The sequence below is a fragment of the Microcaecilia unicolor genome, chromosome 5 (genome assembly GCF_901765095.1).
Source record: "Microcaecilia unicolor chromosome 5, aMicUni1.1, whole genome shotgun sequence".
Lineage (NCBI taxonomy): Eukaryota > Metazoa > Chordata > Amphibia > Gymnophiona > Siphonopidae > Microcaecilia > Microcaecilia unicolor.
The window spans coordinates 137,394,368-137,418,626 of record NC_044035.1 but is presented as its reverse complement, the minus strand read 5'-3'; the positions used below and the strand labels follow the sequence as shown (position 1 = coordinate 137,418,626).

The 24,259-nt window shown below is 45.0% G+C and overlaps 1 protein-coding gene across 1 annotated transcript in view; it reads right to left on the bottom strand.

The window, feature by feature from the left end:
- WAPL (WAPL cohesin release factor) overlaps positions 1-24,259 on the bottom strand; it is a 428,526-nt gene that overhangs the window by 337,761 nt on the left and 66,506 nt on the right. The window contains exon 4 of the mRNA XM_030204989.1: positions 21,396-21,514. Coding sequence (XP_030060849.1) covers positions 21,396-21,514 — 119 coding nt within the window. The remainder of the gene's footprint in view (positions 1-21,395; positions 21,515-24,259) is intronic.

Here is a 24,259-nt window from a genome sequence, read left to right as displayed (position 1 = left end):
CGCTCCGAGCTGTAACGAACTGGTATCCCAGTGAGTAGCTGCAATAAACGTTTAAATAAACGTTGAAATAAACGCCCTTAAGGACGTCCAAATTTTTTTTTTTTTTTTTTTAACGGAGCCAGCGGGAGGGGGGAGAAAAGGAGGGACCTGGCGCCACCAGGTTTGCACTTGCTCAAGAAGAGCCCTCAACCCCAGGTACTCAACAAAACCTAAAAATTAGGCTTGGAGACCTAGCCAGAGCTGCTGCTGTGTGTGACCACCACCTGCTGAGATAGAGAACATACTGAGGAGTTTCCGGCAGCACATGACCACATATAGGGAGGCAAAAGGATTGCTCTCTATCTCCACCTGCTGGTAGATGGACACAACCCACCAGTCTATGGATTGATCAGCATGATGATATGGAATATACCATTAGACAAACCAAAAGATTATATTACAAAACTAAAATTGGGCCAGACTACAAGGATACACATAAACTTTTCCAACTCGTGAGCAAATTATTAGATATTACACCGGTTACTTCTAACAGCACAGACAATCCATCAGCAGACAATCTTGCGAAATACTTCAAAGAGAAAAATGTAAAGTTATGACTCACATTACCAGTCAATACCATCGACTACGTAAAATTCCTCGATTGTCTGGACCCAATTCCCAGTGAACATCCAGTTGATTGAACCTGGACTAAATTCAACACACTCCTGGATGATACCATCTCCCAAGCGCTCAAAAGGTTTGCCAAGTCCCACTGCAAACTAGACATATGCCCTAATAACTTTATAAAATTCGCCCCTCAACAACTCATATCAGACCTCATGATGCATTTGAATTATATGTTACAAAATGGACTGTTCCCAAAAGATAAAGGAAATATTCTACTTACCCCTATACCTAAGGACTCAAAGAAAAGTACAAGTGACTTAACCAACTATCTCCTTCTGGTAACCAAACTAATGGAAGGTATGGTGACCAAGCAACTCACAGACTACTTAAATAAATTCTCAATTCTTCATGACTCTCAATCAGGTTTTAGGTCTAACCACAGCACCGAAACAGTACTTATTATTCTTCTAACTAAATTTAAACAAGCAATTGCAACTGGCAACAATATACTTCTCTTACAATTTGACACGTCCAGTGCATTCGACATGGTAAACCATAAAATATTATTAAATATCTTAGAATACTTCGGAGTTGGAGGTAACGTACTTAGTTGGTTTAGAGGCTTCCCAACCACAAGATCATACCAAGTGAAATCTAATTCGAATACGTCAGCTCCATGGACACCGGAATGCGGAGTCCCTCAAGGATCTCCACTCTCGCCGACCCTGTTCAACTTAATGATGACACCCCTGGCCAAATCGTTATCCAATCAAGGCCTCAACCCAAATATATACACAGATGACGTCACGATTTACATCCCGTTCAAACATGATTTAAATGAAATCATTGATGATATCAACCACAGCTTCCAAATCATGCATTCATGGGTGGATGCTTTTCAATTGAAACTTAATACAGATAAAAATACGTCTTATACTTACATCACAACATAACACAAGTAAATTTACCACTATAACCACACCAAACTTTTCCCTTCCTGTTTCAGACACCCTGAAAATTCTTGGAGTTACCATTGACCGAAATCTCACACTTGAAAGCCGTGTGAAGAATACAACTAGGAAGATGTTCCATTCAATGTGGAAACTCAAAAGAATAAAACCATTCTTCCCAAGAGACATTTTTCGCAACCTGGTACAATCAATGGTGCTGAGTCATTTAGACTACTGCATTGCACTTTATGCTGGCTGTAAATTGCAAATCATCAAGAAACTTCAAACAGCCCAAAACACTGCAGCCAGACTCATATTTGGAAAAACAAAATACGAAAGTGTCAAACCCCTAAGAGAAAAGCTACACTGGTTTCCACTTAAAGAACGTATTGCGTTCAAGGTCTGCACCCTGGTTCATAAAATCATTCACGGAGATGCCCCAGCTTACATGTTAGACCTTATTGACTTGCCACCCAGGAATGCTAAAAGATCAGTAAGCACATTCCTAAATCTTCACTTCCCCAGATGTAAAGGACTAAAATATAGATTAACAAATGCGTCCAGCTTTTCCTACACGAGCACACAACTGTGGAATGCACTGCCACCTTACCTGAAGACAATTTACGACCTAGTCAACTTTCATATATCACTGAAGACTTATCTCTTCAACAAGGCATACCACAATGACCAATAATAAGAACTATAACGCATCACCACTTACCTGATATTTTGAATGTTTTCTTTCTATACCTGATTGCTTAATTCTATTATGTTATCTATGTTCTTTATGTAATATCAATTGTATCTTTTACTCCGGGAATAGCAAATGACATGACGGAACATTGTAAGCCACATTGAGCCTGCAATTAGGTGGGAAAATGTGGGATACAAATGCAACAAACAAACAAATTATATTAGATACTTTAAAAACAAATAGGGAAAAATATTTTTTTACTCAAAGAATAGTTAAGCTCTGGAATTCTCTGCAGAAGGATGTGGTAACGGTAGTCAGCTTATCTAGGTTTTAAAAAAAGGTTTGGAAATATTTCCAGAGGGGAAGTCTATAGTCTGTTATTGAGATGGACACTGAGAAAGCCACGGCTTGCCCCAGGATTGGTATAATGGAATGTTGCTAATAATTGGATTTCTGCCAGGTACTTATGACCTGGATTGGCCACTGTTGAAAGCAGGATACTGGGCTACATGGAACTGTGGTCTGATCCAGTATGCCTATTCTTATTAGGAGAAAGGAAAGAGGAAAATCAGGTGAAAAAGACGCAAGCTATCACCATGAAGCCCGCAGACCGACAAGGCAGCGCATATGTCGAACAAAAGAAACCCTGAAGAAGTACCTGAGACAAATGGTGCATACCTACTGTTTGTACACAAGGGCAATTCTGTATCTAAAGAAGTTAAGCATCATACAGATCAGTCATAACTCAAAGGAATGCCATACCAAGGTTAGTAAAGTTAGGGTATTTGCTGTGTGAGTAGCCTATGGAATGCACTAATCAACTTTTTCCAGACATTTTAACCAGGTTTTGCAAGTCTTGAAAAAAAGTGACTTGGACTAAAAACAGTATATACAGTACCCTGAGGAGCAGGCACAAAGGCAGCAAAAGTCAGAATTCTTTCAATATTGCTGGTTTGCCAAACATGATTGATTCAATAGACTGCACTCATGTTGCGAAATGCTATTCCACAACAGCAAGAGCCTCTACTTGATGAATATGAAAGTTGTCTGTAATGCATGTATGAAGATCCTGAACATGGTGTTCAAGATTCAAAGTTGCCGATTCCTATATTTTGTCTAATTTGGCACTTGGGCACAATTTCAAAGAGGCAAAGTATGATGAAGGCCAGCTTCTAGTTAAATGTCACACACAACATAATACTTACTGCCAAGAGAAGCACATGTTTCTGAAAATCTCTCCTGTACAAATAAAGCGAATGATACATACCTGTAGCAGGTGTTGTCCGAGGACAGCAGGATGATTGTTCTCACAACTGGGTAGACGTCCATGGCAGCCCCCACCAACCGGAACAAAAATCTTGCGGGAGGTCCCGCACGCAGGGCACGCCCACCGCGCATGCGCAACCGTCTTCCCGCCCGTGCTCGACCGTTCCTGCTCAGTTGAATGACAAGCAAAGGAATGAGGAAAAAACGCAACTCCAAAGGGGAGGAGGGAGGGTAGGTGAGAGCAATCAGCCTGCTGTCCTCGGAGAACACCTGCTACAGGTATGTATTATTCGCTTTCTCCGAGGACAAGCAGGCTGCTTGTTCTCACGACTGGGGTATCCCTAGCTCTCAGGCTCACTCAAAACAAGAACCCAGGTCCATTGAACCTCGCAACGGCGAGGGCATACAGAAATTGACCTACGAAGAACAACTAACTGAGAGTGCAGCCTGAACAGAATAAAATCGGGTCCTGGAGGGTGGAGTTGGATTCAAACCCCAAACAGATTCTGCAGCACTGACTACCCGAACCGACTGTCGCGTCGGGTATCCTGCTGGAGGCAGTAATGAGATGTGAATGTGTGGACCGATGACTACGTCGCAGCCTTGCAAATCTCTTCAATAGTGGCTGACTTCAAGTGGGCCACCGACGCTGCCATGGCTCTAACACTATGAGCCGTGACATGACCCTCAAGAGTCAGCCCAGCCTGGGCGTAAGTGAAGGAAATGCAATCTGCTAGCCAATTGGAGATGGTGCGTTTCCCGACAGCAACCCCCTTCCTATTGGGGTCGAAAGAAACAAACAATTGGGCGGACTGTCTGTGGGGCTGTGTCCGCTCCAGATAGAAGGCCAACGCTCGCTTGAAGTCCAATGTGTGCAACTGACGTGCAGCAGGGTGGGTATGCAGACTGGGAAAGAATGTTGGCAAGACAATTGACTGGTTAAGATGGAACTCCGACACCACCTTTGGTAGGAACTTAGGGTGAGTGCGGAGGACTACTCTGTTATGATGAAATTTAGTATATGGAGCATGGGCTACCAGGGCTTGAAGCTCACTGACTCTACGAGCTGAAGTAACTGCCAACAAGAAAATGACCTTCCAGGTCAAGTAATTCAGATGGCATGAACTCAGTGGCTCAAAAGGAGGTTTCAATCAGTTGGGTGAGGACGACGTTGAGATCCCATTACACTGCAGGAGGCTTGACAGGGGGCTTTGACAAAAGCAAGCCTCTCATGAATCGAACGACTAAAGGCTCTCCAGAGATGGCTTTTCCCTCTACACGATAATGGTAAGCACTAATAGCACTAAGGTGATTCCTTACTGAGTTGGTCTTGAGACCAGACTCTGATAAGTGTAGAAGGTATTCAAGCAGGTTCTGTGCAGGACAAGAACGAGGTTCTAGGGCCTTGCTCTCACACCAAACGACAAACCTCCTCCACTTGAAAAAGTAACTCTTTTTAGTGGAATCCTTCCTAGAGGCAAGCAAGACACGGGACACTCCCTCAGACAGACCCAATGAAGCAAAATCTAGGCCCTCAACATCCAGGCCGTGAGAGCCAGAGACTGAAGGTTTGGGTGCAGAAGCGCTCCGTCGTTCTGTGAAATGAGAGTTGGAAAACACTCCAATCGTCACGGTTCTTCGGAGGACAACTCCAGAAGAAGAGGGAACCAGATCTGTCGGGGTGCCGCGGTCTTGCTTGAGCTTCAGTAAGGTCTTCCCCACCAAAGGTATGGGAGGATATGCATACAGGAGGCCGGTCCCCCAATGGAGGAGAAAGGCATCCGACGCCAGTCTGCCGTGTGCCTGAAGTCTGGAACAGAACTGAGGCAGCTTGTAATTGGTCTGGGAGGCGAAAAGGTCCACCGAGGGAGTGCCCCACTCTCGGAAGATTATGCGTACCACTCTGGAATGGCGCAACCACTCGTGCGGTTGCATGAATCTGCTCAGCCTGTCGGCTAGACTGTTGTTTACGCCTGCCAGGTATGTGGCTTGGAGGAGCATGCCAAACTGGAGTGCCCAACTCCACATCCTGACGGCTTTCTGACACAGAGGGCGAGATCCGGTGCCCCCATGCTTGTTGATGTAATACACATTGCAACTTGATTGTCTGTCCGAATTTGGATAATTTGGTAGGACAGTCGATCCCTGAAGGCCTTCAGTGCGTTCCACACCGCTCGGAGCTCCAGGAGATTGATCTGAAGATCTTGTTCCTGGGGGGACCACACCCCCTGGGTGTGGAGCCCATTGACATGAGCTCCCCACCCCAGGTGAGATGCATCCGTCGTCAGCACTTTTGTGGGCTGCGGAATTTTGAATGGGCGTCCCAAGGTCAAATTGGTCCGAATTGCGGCAACTGAGGGACAGGCGGATGACATCTTCTAGATTTCCAGTGGTTTGGCACCACTGGGAAGCTAGGGTCCATTGAGCTAATCTCATGTGAAGACGAGCCATGGGAGTCACATGGACTGTAGAGGCCATATGGCCCAGGAGTCTCAACATCTGCCGAGCTGTGATCTGCTGAGACGCTCTGGTCTGGGAAGCGAGGGACAGGAGATTCTGAGCCTTCGCCTCGGGAAGATAGGCTTGAGCCGTCTGTGAATTCAGCAGAGCTCCTATGAATTCCAGAGATTGGACTGGCTGGAGATGGGACTTCGGGTAATTTATCACAAACCCCAGCAGCTCCAGAAGTTGAATAGTGCACTGCATGGACCGAAGAGCTCCTGCCTCTGAGGTGCTCTTCACCAGCCAATCGTCGAGATACGGGAACACGTGCACCCCCAGCTTGCGGAGATACGCTGCAACCACCACGCGACACTTCGTGAACACCCGTGGTGCAGAGGCGAGCCCAAAGGGCAGCACACAATACTGAAAGTGACGTGTCCCCAGACGGAATCGGAGATACTGCCTGTGAGCTGGCAATATCGGGATGCGAGTGTAAGCATCCTTCAAATCCAGGGAACATAGCCAATCGTCTTTCTGAATCATGGGTAGAAGGGTGCCCAAGGAAAGCATCCTGAACTTTTCTTGCACCAGATATTTGTTCAGGCCTCTGAGGTCTAGGATGGTACGCATCCCCCCTGTTTTCTTTTCCACAAGGAAGTAACTGGAATAGAATCCCTGCCCTTCCTGCCCGGGTGGCACGGGCTCGACCGCAATGGCACTGAGAAGGGCGGAGAGTTCCTCTGCAAGTACCTGCTTGTGATGGGAGCTGAATGATTGAGCTCCCGGTAGACAATTTGGTGGGGTGGAGACCAAATTCAGGGTGTATCCGCACCATTTGGAGAACCCACTGGTCGGAGGTTATGAGAGGCCACCTTTGGTGAAAAACTTTCAACCTCCCCCCGTCCGGCATGACTACTTTGATGGCGGCTATGCTCCCATGGATCCAGTCAAAAGGCCATCCCCTGCTTTTGCTGTGGAGGCGCAGGGGGCTGCTTAGGCACACGCTGTTGACAGGAACGAGCGCGATGGGACTGTCCCTGAGCCTGAGGAGGCCTTCGGGCCGGCTGGGTGTACCTACGCTTGTTGTAGGCGTAGGGTGCAGCCTGCCGGGCCCAGGAAAAACGTCCACCTGAGGAGGTGGATGCTGAAGGCGCCCGGTGGGAGAGCTTGTCAAGAGCGGTTTCCCGCTGCTGTAGTTGGTCCACCAACTGCTCGACCTTCTCGCCAAAAATGTTATCCCCCCGGCAAGGGACATCCGCCAGCCGCTGCTGGGTGCAGTTGTCCAGGTCAGAGGCACGCAGCCAGGAGAGTCTGCGCATCACTATACCTTGGGCAGCAGCTCTGGATGCCACATCACAGGTGTCAGATACCCCTGGACAGGAATTTTCTACACGCCTTCAGCTGCCTGACCACCTCCTGAAATGGCCTGGACTGCTCCGGGGGGAGCTTGTCAACCAGGTCCGCCAGTTGCCGCACATTGTTCCGCATGTGGATGCTCGTGTAGAGCTGGTATGATTGTATTCTGGTCACGAGCATGGAAGATTGGTAGGCCTTCCTCCCAAACGAGTCCAGAGTGCGAGACTCCCGCCCAGGGGGCGCCAAGGCGGTATCCCTCGAACTCCGTGCTCTCTTGAGAGCAGAGTCCACGACCGCCGAGTCATGAGGCAATTGAGGCCGCATCAACTCTGGGTCCGAGTGGATTCTGTATTGGGACTCCGCTTTCTTGGGAATGGTGGGATTAGATAATGGCTTCAACCAGTTCCGAAGCAGTGTCTCTTTGAGGACATTGTGCAACGGTACCATGGAAGACTCTCTAGGTGGTGATGGATAGTCGAGGACTTCGAGCATCTCCGCCCTCGGCTCATCCACAGTAACCACTGGGAAGGGAATGCTGATAGACATGTCCCGAACAAAAGTGGCAAAGGAGAGGCTCTCAGGAGGCGAGAGCTTCCTCTCCGGTGAAGGCGTGGGGTCAGAGGGAAGGCCCACAGACTCCTCGGAGGAGAAATATCTGGGGTCCTCCTCCTCCCCACACGGTGTCGGACATGAGCTCTCTCAGCTCCGACCGCAACCGGGCCCATCTCGACTGCGAGGAACCATGTCCTCGATGATGGAGTCGAGAGGTGGACTCCCGCACCGGCGGGGACGAAGCTCCCTCCATCGACGTCGACGAAGATTCCACCTGAGTGGCAATCGACACCAGTGCCGCAAGCAAGCGGCACCGGCGTCGAAGACCTCATCACCAGACCGGAGCCCCCCGGTGCCGGCAGGGCCTGGCGCATCAGCCCTTCCAGGATCCCCGGAAGGATGGCTCAGAAGCACTCGTCTAGGCCCGCTGTCAGGAAAGGCAGGGGGGCCGGTGTGGGCGTCGTTGCTGGAAGCTGCCCGAGTCCAGGAGACGGTACCGAGGTACCCGACGACCTATGCATCGACACCTCTTCGACAAAGGGGGAGCGCTCCTCTCGGCACTGCCGCTTCCTGGGGTCGAGTCTTCTCTCGACGCCCCGGAGCTGCCAGTCCCGTGCACCGTGGGCGACCGATGACTGTGTTTCTTGGCAGCTTTCTTCCGATGCCCATCATCGGCGCTCTGCGGCATAGATGAGGAGGAGGTAGAGTCCCCACGGCCTCGAGGTATCGGATCCGACAGGGTTCAGCGGGAGTGGCCGGGGCGGACTGCCCACGCGGCCGCTCACCACCGTCGTCGCTGGCAGGTCGTCGGGCCAAGGGAACCTGTGCTCCTGGGGTCGATGCCATAGTCGGCGCCGACGCCGTCGACAGTGGTACCGGTACCGAAGACCCGGCCGTCGACACCGATGCCCTCGAGGTCGACGCCGACGGGCCGGCGCAAGTTTCAAAAAGACGGTCCTGAAGAACTTGCCTCGCCACCTGCGTCCGCTTCCGTAAGCTGAGACACAAGGTGCACGCCTTGGAATTATGCTCCGGGCCAAGGCACTGGAGGCACCAAGCGTGAGTATCGGTCTGCGAGATCTGCCGGCCGCACCGACCACACTTTTTGAATCGGCTCGGGACCTTCGAGGACATCGCCGGAAAAATTGTGTCGGCGAAGTCAAAATCGATGGTGGCGGTGAGAAGCACACCAGAAAAAGAGAAAAAGGAACGACAGCGCGGGCACAAGGCCGCGACAAAGCGACCCCGCGACTAAAAAAACGAGGGGAACTCTTTTTTTTTTTTAAACGAAAGGGCGCGAACGCGCAATAACAAGAAAAAAGAAATAAAGAAAATAAAGCGCGGACTAGGCCGCAAACCGGTTTTTCGGGGCTGACAAGGAGAGGGACGAAGGCGCGTCTCCAGCGCAGAAAGCAAAAACCTGAGCGGGAACGGTCGCGCACGGGCGGGAAGACGGCCGCGCATGCGTGGTGGGCGTGCCCTGTGTGTGGGACCTCCCGTGAGATTTTTGTTCCAGTTGGAGGGGGCTGCCATGGACGTCAACCCAGTCATGAGAACAAGCAGCCTGCTTGTCCTCGGAAAAAAAAGAATTCCATGTGGGGGGGGGGGGGGGGGGAGTGATAAATATCAAAAGCACAATGACCAATTGGCATACATGACGGTGTAAGGGAGTCAAACTTTGGGGAGCCACAAAGCGGAGGAATAGTAACACAGTAAATGACGGCAGATAAAGACCTAAACAGGCCCCATCTAGTGTGCCCAACAAGATAAACTCATTTTACACGATATGTGAATACCCAAGTTTGATTTGTCCTTGCCATTCTCAGGGCACAGACCGCAGAAGTCTGCCCAGAACGCTTCTTGTACTAAACATTCTGAAGTTACTGTTGAAACCCCTTAAAATTTACATTCAAGCCCATCCATATCTATTCAGTCACGATCAGGGCGTAGACCATAAAAGTCTGCCCAGTACCAGTTTCGCTTCCCAATTACCAGCATCACAACCCAATCTCCACTAAGATTCCGTGGCTCCAGTCCTTCTAAACAGGATTCCTTTGTGTTTATCCCACGCATGTTTGAATTCCATTTCTGTTTTCAACTCCACCACCTCCCGCAGGAGGGCATTCCACGTATCCACCACCCTCTCTGTGAAAAAACACTTCCTGCTATTACTCCTGAATGTTCCCCCCCTTCAACCTCAATTCATGTCCTCTAGTTCTACTTCCTTCCCATCTACGGAAAAGGTTTGTTTGCGGATTAATACCTTTCAAATATTTCAACGTCTGTATTATGTCACCCCTGTTTCTCCTTTCCTCCAACGTGTACATGTTCAGGTCGACAAGTCTCTCCTCGTATGGTTAGCAATGCAAATCCCATTTTTGTAGCTTTTGTTTGTATCACTTCCAGTATTTTTACATCTTTAGCAGGATACGTCCTCCAAAACTGAACACAATACTCCAAGTGGGGCCTCACCAATGACTTGTAGAGGGGCATCAATACCTCCTTTCTTCTGCTGGTTCCACCCCTCTCTATGCAGCCTAGCATCCTTCTGGCCACGACCGTCACCTTGTCACATTGTTTCTTCACCTTTAGTAAGCTCGACTCAGGAGAGAGACTTTTGGGGTGTTGGTGTCCAAGGATCTAATCTCTCCCCTCTCCTATCCGTATCTCTCTCTTTTTTTGAGTTTCGCACTCTATGTGAGAAGTTCTGAGAGAAAAGGACGTTTCTCTGGTAAGTGAACACTATTTTGCTTTGTGCTTTGGGAACGTAAAGATTGGGGTTTAAAGGAGGAATTGTAGGTTAGTGATGGGCAAAATAAAAATATAAAATCTAAGAAGGAAACACTAAATAAATCATACAGTATACTATATAAACTAAAAGACATTTTTATATTAGACTAATATCCTTAATACTGTATCAAGTTTTAAATTATTGAAAAACTCAAAAACACTAAGATGGAGTCAGCAGTCCAGCAGCAAGAGGCGTGCTATCCAGTCTTTTGCATTGAGTGTAACATGTATGATTATCTCCCAGTTGGTGAGATGTCATATGTGTATGCCCGATGCAAAGAACTCCTAGCTCTCAGAGAACATGTCCATTCTCTTCAGGCTAGAGTAGCAGACTTGGTGGAGCTGAGGGAGACAGAGAGGTACATAGAGGAGACTCACAGGGATGTTGTAGAGAAGTCCCACCTCCAGTCTGGCAGCCCCTGTGCTACCTTGGAGGAGGGAGGTCTCCTAGAAGGAGAGCATCAACCTGGCGAAGTAGGAAGTACTCCTGTAGCCAGGGCCTGCCTACCAAAGGATGTACTATCCTCTCACAACGAGGTTATGTCTCCAAGTGCTGCCCGGGAGGGAAGGGTTAGGACAGCTGTAGTAGTTGGTGATTCGATCATTAGGCATATAGGTGGCTGGTGAACATGAAGATCACCTGGTGACTTGCTTGCCTCGTGCAAAGGTGCCAGACCTTACGCGTCACCTAGACAGGATTTTAGATAGTGCAGGGGTAGAGTCGGCTGTCTTGGTACATGTGGGTACCAATGACATAGGAAAATGTGGGAGAGAGGTTCTGGAAGTCAAATTTAGACTCTTAGGTAGAAAGCTCAAATCCAGAGCCTCTAGGGTAGCATTTTCTGAAATGCTACCCATTCCACACAGAGGGCCCAAGAGGCAGGCGGAGCCCCGGAGTCTCAATGCGTGGATGAGACAATGGTGAAGGGAGGAGGATTTTAGATTTGTTAGGAACTGGGCAACATTCTGGGGAAGGGGGAGCCTATTCCGAAAGGATGGGCTCCACCTTAAACAGGGTGGTACCAGGATGCTGGCATCAGCATTTAAAAAGGAGACAGAGCAGCATTTAAACTAGAAACGGGGGGAAGGCCGACAGTCGCTCAAAAGCACATGGTTCGGGATAAGGTATCTTTCAAAGATATCACCAAAACAGGGAAGATAGGGTATCCAGATAGCGAGGTTGCAAAAGAGACCATAGTAGATCAGGTGTCCTTAAATAAAAATAAAAAACAGACAAAAGATTGCAAATTAATACTGTCAAGTACTGAAAATGATGTAAATAGGAACTAACATAGTTAGAAATGTCTATATGCAAATGCCAGGAGCCTAAGAAATAAGATGGGAGAGTTATAATATATTGCACTAAATGAAAAATTAGATATAATAGGCATCTCTGAGACCTAGTGGAAGGAGGATAACCAGTGGGACACTGTCATACCGGGGTACAAATTATATCATAGTAATAGGGTAGATCGAATTGGTGGAGGGGTAGCATTGTATATTAACAAAACCTTGAATCAAATAGATTGAAAATTCTGCAGGAAACAAAACACTTCTTGGAATCACTGTAGATTGAAATTCCATGTGTAAAGGGGAAAAGGACAGTGATAGGAGTGTACTACCGTCCACATGGCCAGGATGAACAGATCGATGCAGAAATGTTAAAGGACATTAGGGACGCAAACAAACTGGACAACACAATAATAATTGGTGACTTCAATTACCCCAATATTGACTGGGTAAATAACAACGGGGCACGCTAGGGAGGTAAAAATCCTTGATGAAATCAAGGACTGCTTTATGGAGCAGCAGGTACAGGAGTCGAAGAGAGAAGGAAAAATTCTAGACCTAGTCCTTAGTGGAGCGCATGATCTGGTGCGGGAGGTAATGGTGCTGGGGCCGCTTGATAACAGTGATCATAATATGATCAGATTTGATATTAGCTTTGAAGTATACATAGGAAATCAAATACGTTAGTGTTTAACTTTAAAAAAGGAGACTATGATAAAATGAGAAGAACGGTTTAAAAAAAAAAAAAAAAACTTAGAGGAGCAGCTGTGAGGGTCACAAATTTACATCAGACATGATGCTGTTCAAAAACAACAACCTGGAAGCCTAGGCCAAATACGTTCCGCATATTAAAAAGGAGGACGGAAGACCAAATGACAGCCGGCATGGTTAAAAAGTGAAGTGAAGTGAAGGAAGCTATTAGAGCTAAAAGAAAATCCTTCAGAAAATGGAAGAAGGAACAGACTGAAAATAATAAGAAACAGCTTAAGGAATGTCAAGTCAAATGCAAAGCGCTGATAAGGAAGACTAAGAAGGACTTTGAAAAAAAGATTGCATTGGAGGCCAAAACACGTAGTCAAAATTTTTTTAGGTATATTAAAAGCAGGAAGCTAGCAAAAGAATCGGTTGGACCACTAGATGACCAAGGAGTAAAAGGGGCGATCAGGGAAGACAAAGCCGAAGCGGAGAGATTAAATGAATTCTTTCCTTCGATCTTCACCGAGGAAGATTTGGGTGGGATAACGGTGCCAGAAATAGTATTCGAAGCTGACGAGTTGGAGAAACTCAATGAATTCTCTGTACACCTGGAAGATGTAATGGGGCAGTTCTACACACTGAAGAGTAGCAAATCTCCTGGACCGGATGGTATTCATCCCAGAGTACTGACAGAACTGAAAAATGAATTTGCAGAGCTATTGTAAGTAATATGTAATTTATCTTTAAAATCGAGCATGGTACCAGAAGATTGGAGGGTGGCCAATGTAACACCGATTTTTAAAAAAGGTTCCAGAGGAGATCCGGGAAATTATAGACCGGTGAGTAAGACGTCGGTGCCGGGCAAAATGGTAGAGACTATTATTAAGAACAAAATTACAGAGCACATTCAAAAGCATGGATTAATGAGACATAGTCAACATGGATTCAGTGAAGGGAAATCTTGCCTCACCAATCTATTACATTTCTTTGAAGGGGTGAACGTGTAAAAGGGAGCCGGTCAATACTGTGTATATGGATTTTCAAAAGGCATTTGAAAAAGTACCTCATGAAAGACTCCAGAGGAAATTGGAGAGTCATAAAATAGTAGGTAGTGTTCTATTGTAGATTAAAAACTGGTTAAAAGATAGAAAACAGAGAGTAGGGTTAAATGGTCAGTATTCTCAATGGAGAAGGGTAGGTAGTGGAATTCCCCAGGGGTCTTTGCTGGGTCCGCTGCTTTTTAACATTTATAAAAGATCTAGAGATGGGAGTACCTAGAGAGGTAATTAAATTTGCTCACGACAAAAAGTTATTCAAAATTGTTAAATCGCAAGAGTATTGTGAAAAAGTACAAGAGGACCTTATGAGACTGGGCATCCAAATGACAGATGACGTTTAATGTAAGCAACTGCAAAGTGATGCGCGTGGGAAAGAGGAACCCTAACTCTAGCTACGTAAATCAAGGATCCACTCTAGGAGTCAGCAACCAGGAAAGGGATCTAGGTGTCATCATCAATGATATGTTGAAACCCTCTGCTCAGTGTGCGGTAGCAAGAAAGCAAATAGAATGTTAGATATCATTAGGAAAGGAATGGGAAACAAAAATGAGAATGTTATAGCCCTTGTATCACTCCATGGTGGGACTGCATCTGAAATACTGTGTGCAATTCTGGTCACCGCATCTCAAACAAGATATAATGGAATCAGAAAAGCTACAGAGAACGGAGACAAACATGATAAAGGAGAAAGGACGACTTCCCTATGAGGAAAGGCTAAAGCAGCTTGGGCTCTTCAGTTTAGAAAAAAGACAGCTGAGGGGAGATATGATATAGGTCTATAAAATAATGAGTGGAGTGGAACGGGTGGACGCTTATCGCTTTTTAACTCTTTCCAAAAATACTAGGACTAGGGGGCATGCAGTAAAGCTACAAAGTAGTAAATTTAAAATGAATCTGAGAAAATATTTCTTCATTCAACATGTAATTAAACTCTAGAATTTGTTGACAGAGAACGTGGTAAAAGCAGTTAGCTTAACAGGGTTTAAAAAAGGTTTGGATAGCATCCTAAAAGAAAAGTCCATAAGCCACTAATAAAATGGCCTTGGGGAAAATCCACTGCTTATTTCTAGGATAAGAAGCATAAAATGTATTGTACTGGTTTGGAATCTTGCCAGGTACTTGTAACCTGGATTGGCCACTGTTAGCGACAGGATGCTGGGGTTGATGGACCTTTGATCTGTCCCAGTATGGCAATACTTATGTTATTATGTTTTTAACTATCTAATGCTGCGAGCTGAGTTTTGACACTCTTGGTGGGCAATATGGAAAAGGTTGACAACAATTGAAGGTGTAACCCTCCCAGACTATTTGGGACCACCTTTCTTAGAAAAAGTCAGCCTCCCTCCAACCAGTAGGTCAGCTGGGATGGGTACTTTTTATGTCCACTTTGCTCTGCTGGAGCCAAGCCAAAAGCTCATCCCCTGCTTAGACTGGGGAGCTGATTGGAACTTCCGGGCTTGCTGTTGCCGAGGATGGGAGCGTGGAGCATGGGCCTGCTGGGGAGGGTGAGTTGAGGGCGTGAGCCTACACCTTGCAGAATAAAAGGAACACTTCTGACTTCCACCTGGTAACCTTTTCCGCCTTGTCCCCCAAAAAGACTCTCTCCTCAGCAAGGCATGTCCATCACCTTTCCTTGAACTACTGGTTCTAGGTCTGAAACACCCAGTCATGCAAATCTGTGCAAATTTATGAGCCACATCAAACACATTATAAATTGCTCAGGCAACGTTCTTCTGACACTCCTCCTGCTTGACAGAGTTCTGTGGCCTTCTCTGGAGGCAGAGTATCCACAAACTCCATCTCACTACGCACCAAGTTCAAATAAACATTCATGTATAGACAAGTAGGCCTAAATGCGGGAGAGGAGAATCGAGCCATGAAACACTTTACTCCCAAAAGATTCTAGAATGCATGCATCCCTACCTGGGGGCAGCAAGGCACGGGTCCTCAAAACTTCTGGCTCTTTTGAGGGGAAATTTGATCATCATAGAATGATGTGGAAGCTGCTGCTTCTTGAATCAGAGAGCCTGCCGGACTCTATACATAGAGTCTGCCTTCTTCAGTAAAGGCTGTACAGCGAGAAGGGTCTCCCAACTCCTCATTTGTGCAGTCTTAAGGACGCTGTGCATGGGCATTGTCAGAGACTCTTCGGGAAGGGAGTCATAATCAAGGACATCCAACATCTCAGCCCTGATTCCATTTTCAATTTCCCAATTAATGGGGATGGCCTCAACGATCTCTCTCAGAAAGCTGACAAAGAACATAAGTACCTAAGCGTTGCTATACTGGGACAGACCAAAGATCCATCAAGTCCAGTATCCTGTATCCAGCAGTGGCCAATCCAGGTCACAAGCACCTGACAAGATCCCCAAACAGTATAATACATTTTATGCTGCTTATTCTAGAAGCAAGAAGGATTTTCCCAAGTCCATTTTAATAATGGACTATGGACTTTTCTTTATAGGAAGCTAACCAAACCTTTTTTTAAAAAATACACTAAGCTAACTGCTTTTACCACATTCTCTGGCAACAAATTCCAGAGTTTAACTACGCATTGAGTGAGGAAATATTTTCTCAGATTCATTTTAAATTTACTGCTTCATAGCTTCATTGTGTGCCCCCTAGTCCTAGTATTTTTGGAAAGAGTAAACAAGCAATTCACGTCTACCTGTTCCACTCCATTCATTATTTTATATACCTCTATCATATCTCCCCTCAACCGTCTTTTCTCCAAGCTGAAGAGCCCTAGCCATTTCAGCCTTTCCTCATAGGAAAGTTGTCCCATCCCCTTTATCATTTTCGTCGCCCTTCTCTGTACCTTTTCTAATTCCACTATATCTTTTTTGAGATGCGGTGACCAGAATTACATACACTATTGAAGGTACGGTCTCATCATGGAGCGATACAAAGGCATTATGACATCCTCATTTTTATTTTCCATTCCTTTCCTAATACCTAATGTTCTATTTGCTTTCTTTGCCGCCACCAGAGAGTTTCCAAGCATCGTCAACGATGACTCCTAACACAGAACCTAGCATCACATAGCTATAGTTTGGGTTCCTCTCTCACATGATTCATTTTGCATTTACTCACATTAAACATCATCTGCTGTTTGGATGCCCAGTCTTCCAGCCTCGTAAGGTCGTCTTGCAATTTTTCACAATCCTCTTGCACAATTTAACAACTTTGAATAACTGTGTCGTCTGCAAATTTAATTACCTCACTAGGTATTCCCATATCTAGATAATTTATAAACACGTCAAAAGAAGATCTCTTCTGAAAAAGACTTCCTCCTTTCCTGAGTGGTTCGTATTCAACTCATCGTACTCCTCATGGGATGTACAAGTCTGTGTCTGCCTCAAACCATTAGAAGCCAGGCTCTGGGTGACAGCGCCAAATCACAGATCTGCTCCTGGACTCCAAGTTTGCTTCCTCCCCCAACGAGGCACCGGCATGATGAACACCCAACAAACTCTGACTCCTCAGTTTTTAATATGTATTTTTTTTTGCATGTTGACTGAAAGAGTGCAGCATGCAAGGCGGCATGTTAATGTTTGGGTTTAAAATCTATGTCATTGTGACTTTTTATTTTATTTATTAAAGAAACTATAAATATTCATTAATCCTAAAGTTTGAACAAAAAAACACACATAAAAAAACAAGGTTATGTTTATTGGGTTTTTTTTTATCAAGTATAAAGTCAGCATAGCATTAGCAAGTATAAAAATCTGGAACAACCACATCCTTTGGAAATTCTAGAACAACATCCTTTGGAAATTAGAACAAAATCAAAGTTAACCTACATAAACCAAAAACATTTGGAAAACCTAAAACAACTTATATATTATTTAAACTTGGCATATATAGCTGTAGAATAGCTGTTAAACATAATCCAAAATTAACTAATATATTGTTCTTAGAAACAGAATTGCTTCTGCCAGATCCTCCTTCATAGAAGCCCTTAAATCTGATTTGATTATTTTCAGTGCTGAAAACAGTCTTTCAACACTAACTTGGGTGGGTGGCATTGCTGTTACGGTTCTAGCTGCATCACTGATAATCTCTGGATAAACAATGATGGCTTCTTCTATAGTCAGTTTTGATGAGCGGTCAAACTTTTCCACTTCTTTTAATCCTTTAAAAAACTCTTGCATGAATTTCTTTATATGGACATTTACAGGTTGCTTTTCCATGCTTAACCGACATCGCTTTGCTTTTGAAGCTTCCATTTTGTCCAAATAGGCTTGAAAATTCTCTTCTTCATTTGAAGAGGATGAACCTGAGTTACCATTACCACCAGTATTTATAGCTTTAGCTTCATCCAGTGGTTTATGAGTTTCAGGTAGCAACCCTTTCATGCGAACTGCTATGTCATAGAGTGCCTGTTTTCCTGTAGCAATTTGGTCACTGCTCAACAAAATTCGGCTCATTGGATCAACATAAATAGCAGCTAAGAGAATTTGATTATCCAGCAAGAGCTCCTCTCTTTTCCTCATTGAAGATACAATGCCATCAGCAATTAACCCCCCACTTTTGTTAAGGTTATATATCAAGCCCTTCCATTCCAAGAAGAATTTACCTGGTGTTAAATCTTCATATTGCAGCTTCTTGGTAACAGCAAAAGGGTAAGAAAGTAGCCTAATTCTGTAACTTGAGCCCACTGGTTTTCTTTTAATGAAACATTTACATTGTCCAGTTCTTCAAGAAAGCCTTTTAGTTCAAGCAAACGCTTTATCAAGTGCTTCCCCAGCGCGTTGCTTGATCCAAAATGGCTCCTTTTCCAGCACGACTCTTCAGACTAGCATCTGTTTTAGGGATCCTGGCTGCAAGAGCTACTTGCCTCAACTTGCTAATTAGTGTAGCCGCATGACGATCCTTCAATCCATCTCTTATTGCTAGTTGCAGAGTATGAACAGCACAAATCATATGTTGAATGGTAATAAGCTTAGATGCTTCTTCAGCAATATCATCCAAATTTTCACAGCTTTCTTGAATTGCAGAACTGTCATCTTCTGATATTTGTATGCTGCTTTCTTCATCAACTTCCTTCATTTTTTCAATTGTGCTTAACATATTTGAAGCATTATCAGTTACAATACATAGAATGTGTTCCTTTTTTAATTTCAAAATCTTCTAAAACACCTTCCACTAACTTCTGCAGATACTCACTGGTATGATGCGCCTGAGTGTCCTTTACTCCTAATGTCCGGGTTATTGTTTTTTTGTTTTCATCAGCAAATCTAACATTAATTGCAAAATAATTGACTCTGTGATGTCTGCATGCATCCATTTTAATAAAAACAAAACGTCCCTTCAGACTTTTTCTTAGTTCTTCCTTCTTACATTTGGCCTCTTCAAGTATAAGTTTCTCCATTTAAGCCTAAAAAGGCTGGTTGTGGAAAAAAAAAGATAGTGGTATACTATTCTTTACTGCCATTTCAATGATGTGGTTTTTGAATTTTTCTGGTGTCATTGTTATAGTAACTTTGTCAGCTGTAAAAAAAATCTTGATAGTTGTGTCTGGCCTCCAGTAGATTTCTGATTTTTGACCCTGAATTAGATGGAATGTTTTCATTGCTATCTTTCTCATTCACAGCTTCTAACACTTTAGGATGGAAACACTGCAAGTGTCTTTTTAAATTTGATGCTCTTGTAGGTACATTTTTTTCATAACCACTGAAACTGCTAATTTTTGCATCACATGCTTTTTCACCATCATCATCTTCTATAATACATTGACATACATAATGTTTCCCATCTGTTGATATTGTAAAGTGTTCATAAACAGCAGACTTTGTCATGTTTCCTGCCATTCTTTTTGCCATTGTGAATGGTGTGCCACTTCCACTAAAATATAAAGCTCTTCTTGCAGAGAGAGAGGAAGTTGGGTAGAGTCTCTCTGCTGCCTTATCTGTGTGTGCTGAATGATCTTCTCTTGGAGCTTAAGTTCACTGTGGGGTCAGAGAGGAGGTGCTCTACAGCAGGTCAGTAATTGCAAAGGGAGACTGAGCAGAGGGAAGCTCTCCAGCAAAATAGTTCAGCTGGACTTCACACTAGTGAAACAACTAGGTACTAAGCTTTATTCACAGCAGAGAAGTACTTTATTCAAATGTATGAGGAGTTGGAGTCGGTACATTTTTGCCGACTCCAACTTCGACTCAATGTACCCAAAATTGCTGCCGACTCCGACTCCACAGCCCTGAGCAGCACCATAGCCAGTACAGACCCCGTCAATGCCTCAGCATTGAACCAAACTAAGATGTGTCTCAGTTCCTCCTGTAACACGAGTCGCAGCCACTCCTCAAGGGCAGGCATCAGTAAAGGCAGGGCCAGCACCAGTGCAGTCTGAAGATGTAGGTGAACTGGAGGCAGGGTCCCAGCTTGGTGGAGACTAGCACATCACCAACAGTTCCATGGAGGGGGAGCAGTCCTCACAGCACCAACGCTTCTCAAGTACCAGCAACGCTGGTATCCTGGAGCTCCTGGCACCATGCCTTCACAAGGATTGACTGTGCTTCTTCACCTTTGCTCAACATACAATGGGATCCTTGAGTGCCAAGAACTATGTGGAATCCTCACAGGTCTGTGTCAGATCTGATAATGCTTGTCCCGAGCGAGCACTATCAATGCTCGACATCGAGGCAGGAGATGACAACACTGATGTCTATGAGTCCCGTGTCCAGTGCAGCTCCTGAAGCCATAGGGACTGATACTTTCGCTGCCGATGGACTGGACTTCGGTGTGCCAAAAGTTTCTCAAGCAGGTCCTCTCGACTTCTGTGCTCTGTTCTGCATTTGCGTACAAAAAGAACAGTGAGAGGGCTTATGGTCAGGCCTAAGGCACAATAGATACAAGTCACTGAGGATAAATCACAGACATGAACCTGCTGCAGCCTCAGCAATTTTGGGACACAATCAGAAAAAATAGCTGAAGCAAAATGAAACGGCTCAATTCTGGAAAAACTAATCTCTCTTTTGAAGGGGAGTAAAAAAAGAGAGAGTCCCGGACTGGGAGCTCATGCTTAAGAAAACTAAAAAAGGCAACAACAAAGTAACAAGAGAAGAGAAAATTGGTCCCACACAGCTCAGAGTAAAAAAGGGAAGTAAAGCCAGAAAAAAAATCAGCAATAGAAAAACAATGTGCGAAAGAGTCCAGATACCTATTTTTATTTTATTATTTATTTTATTTGGATTTTGTTCACACCTTTTTTCAGTAGTAGCTCAAGGTGAATTACATTCAGGTACACTGGGTACATGTCCTCTGCTCCGCAGATGAAGAGAAACTGTGGGTCCCGTATAAATCAGGTAGGAGAGAAGCACACATGTGGATGCCCTAGCAAATGCTTCCAGAAGATGAAGGAACAATGTGCAGCGTCCGTATTGGGGCTCTGTAGATGACGTCATCCTAAATGTGAGGATATAATGTCCTGCTTGTGTTCAGAGGAACAGATTTTTTTGATTGGCTTTTTAATCTACAGAAACCAAATACAATACATTATAGTAAATGATGGAGCAACCTAGACCTCCACAAACATTTCGTTTTCAGAATTTGACCCTTTTATTTTTCATTCTGTATCCAGATAAGTGGTATATATTACACTAGTGACCTGGAGAGAGCCCAAAAGTAATCAGACTGGTTAATTCACATCTCTGAACCTTGAAATAACTACATCAAATACGGCGATCAATTACTTACCCTCTTTGGGCCACTGAAAATCTTTCTAGTATTTTCTTTGGATTTTTCTCCATGTTTATTCACTGATTTCTTAAGAACTTCAGGAAAATTATAAGAATCCTCTGAATAATCCAAAAAGTCTGCAAAAATACAAATGAAAAGATTTTTCTACAAAACTGAGTATTAAAAAAAAAAAGAAAAAAAAAAAACTAACCTGCCCTTCAACAGCTGTCAACCTCATAAACTGAATTATACAATCAAAAGTTTTGTTGTGAAATTTCAAATGAGGGATTTTTTAAAAATATTTACTTATGAAAGTTTACAGCTTTCTTTTCTTTCTTATTTTTAAATGATAACTTGTAAAATCCATTGATCTAAAGGAGACAAATCAGTGAAGAATATAATCAATTATCAAACCTTTTATCATTTTTGCAGCAGTTTTAACTTTAAAAATATATACAATAATGTGTTAGCAGTAGAATCTCCTACAATATGAATACAGGCCTGCAGATGCTCAAGAGCTAAATATTTATTTCCAAGGAAAATGCTCAAAGCAATTAAAAACCAGGAGAAATTAGACCTTACCTGCTAATTTACTTTCCTTTAGTCCCAACGGACTGGCCCAGAATGTGACTGATGGGTTGTGCACGCCTTCCAGTAGGTGGAGACTGAGAAAACTGTGACTCTCCAGAGAGCCAAAACAAGGCCTTGCCAGCTAGAGAAAGATTCAGTAACAAAGTACCAAAGCAGAAGGAAGCAAAAGAGGAAGGAAATTATCTGTGCATCCGAAAGCCTGAGCAGCCACCCGGCACATTGCCAACACAGGGTGTGTGCCACAGAAATGTTAGAGACCAAACTATGTGTCTCAACATATCATGCCCAACATAGAACACGACTCAGCTTTTCTTTTCTTTCTTTTTTTTTTTTTAAACAATGGAAACGCAAACAAGCAACACAGCTCCCTCGAAAAAAAACATTGCTTAGCTCGTGAAGACACAGAATACCTGAAGGGAGGGATCTGGGCCGTTCCGGAGGGACTAAAGGAAAGCAAATTAGCAGGTAAGGTCTAATTTTTCCTTCCTTAGCATCCCCTCCAGATCGGCCCAGAATGTGACTGATGGGAAGTAACAAAGCCATAAGATCAAGGGTGGGAACCTAGCAGCTCCACCGTTAAAACCTTTGCACCAAAAACCACCTGCTAACGACTCAGGACGTCCAATCGATAGTGTTTAGAGAAAGAATGCAGAGAAGACCAAGTCGCTGCCCTACAAATGTCCTCAGGAGGCACTAGGCAACGCTCCACCCAAGAAGTGGCCTGGCCTCTGGTAGAGTGGACTTTAACCCCTTCCGGAATGGGTTCCCGGACACAAGTTAAGGTGAGGCTATCATTTCCTTAAGCCATCGAGAAATAGTAGGCTTAGAAGCCATGAGCCCTTTGCGAAACCCGCCAATCAGAACAAACAAACGATCGGACCAACAAAACTCCTTTGTAGACTTGACATAATGCTTCAGCACTCTTAACATCCAAACATTTCAAGTGATGCTGATCCTCGGAGCCGGAGAGAGAATGTAATACATGCAACACCACCGCTTGAGACAAATGAAAATGAGTCAATACCTTGGGTAGAAAAGAAGGAACCAGTCACAAAACTACTCAATTCATGCTGAACTCCAACACTCGCCTAGCAGAGGCAATAGCCACTAAGAAAACTGCCTTCAGAGTCAAAGCCTTTAAAGTGCAGGAAGACAAAGGCTCAAAAGGAGGCTTGGTAAGGACAGAGAGAACCAAATTAAGGTCCCAGTGCGGAAAACAGCAGCAAGTTGGAGGACAAATAAGGTTGGCCCCTTGTAAAAACCTGAACACATCCGGATGGCTAGTGAGAGTCATAACCTGGACACGACCTCTGAAACTGGAAAGTGCCACAATCTGAACTTTAAGGGAGGCCAAAGCTGTAGAAAATCCAAAAACCGCAGGACGGAGGCACGTAAAGGGATATACCGAGGTCCTCACACCATGCCTCAAAGATCCTCCACATGCGAACATAATTCGAGGAGGTAGAGCGCCGATTAAAGCAAAGAATAGAAGCAACAACATTAGCAGAGTATACCCTCTTTGTCAGCCTAGCCCACTCAAGGACCAGGCCGTAAGACAGAATCGACCCAGATCTGGATGACATACCAGACCCTGCACCAGAAGACCACTCAGATCCAAGAGCCGAGAGGATCCCCTACCAGAAGCCATCGGAGATCGACATACCATGGTCTGCGAGGCCTATCCAGCACCACTAAGATCACGCGGCCCCTGTGTGACTCGATTCTCAAAGTAGATGCCCTATTAGAGGCCACAGAGGAAACGCATAAAGAAGACCAGTCGGCCAGGGAGGAAGAAGCGCATTTACTCCTTGTGTCTTGGGATCCTTGCAACGACTGAAGACCAATGGAACTTTCACATTGTGAGCAGAAGCAAAGAGATCCATCTTGGGGAGCCCCCAACACTTCACCACCGAATGAAATGCTGTGTCGACTAAAGCCCACTCCTCGGGGTTTAGTGTGTTTCGACTGAAAATCTGCCTGGACAGTCTGAAATCCTGCTACATGTGTCGCTGAGACGGCGACCAGATGCACCTCTGACGACTGGAAGCGAATGATACATACCTGTAGCAGGTGTTCTCCGAGGACAGCAGGCTGATTGTTCTCACGACTGTGTTGACGTCCACGGCAGCCCCCACCAACCGGAACAAAACTTCACGGGTGGTCCCACACGCAGGGCACGCCCACCGCGCATGCGTGGCCGTCTTCCCGCCCGTGCGCGACCGTTCCCGCTCAGTTGAATGACAAGCAAAAACATGAGTAAAACGCAACTCCAAAGGGGAGGAGGGAGGGTA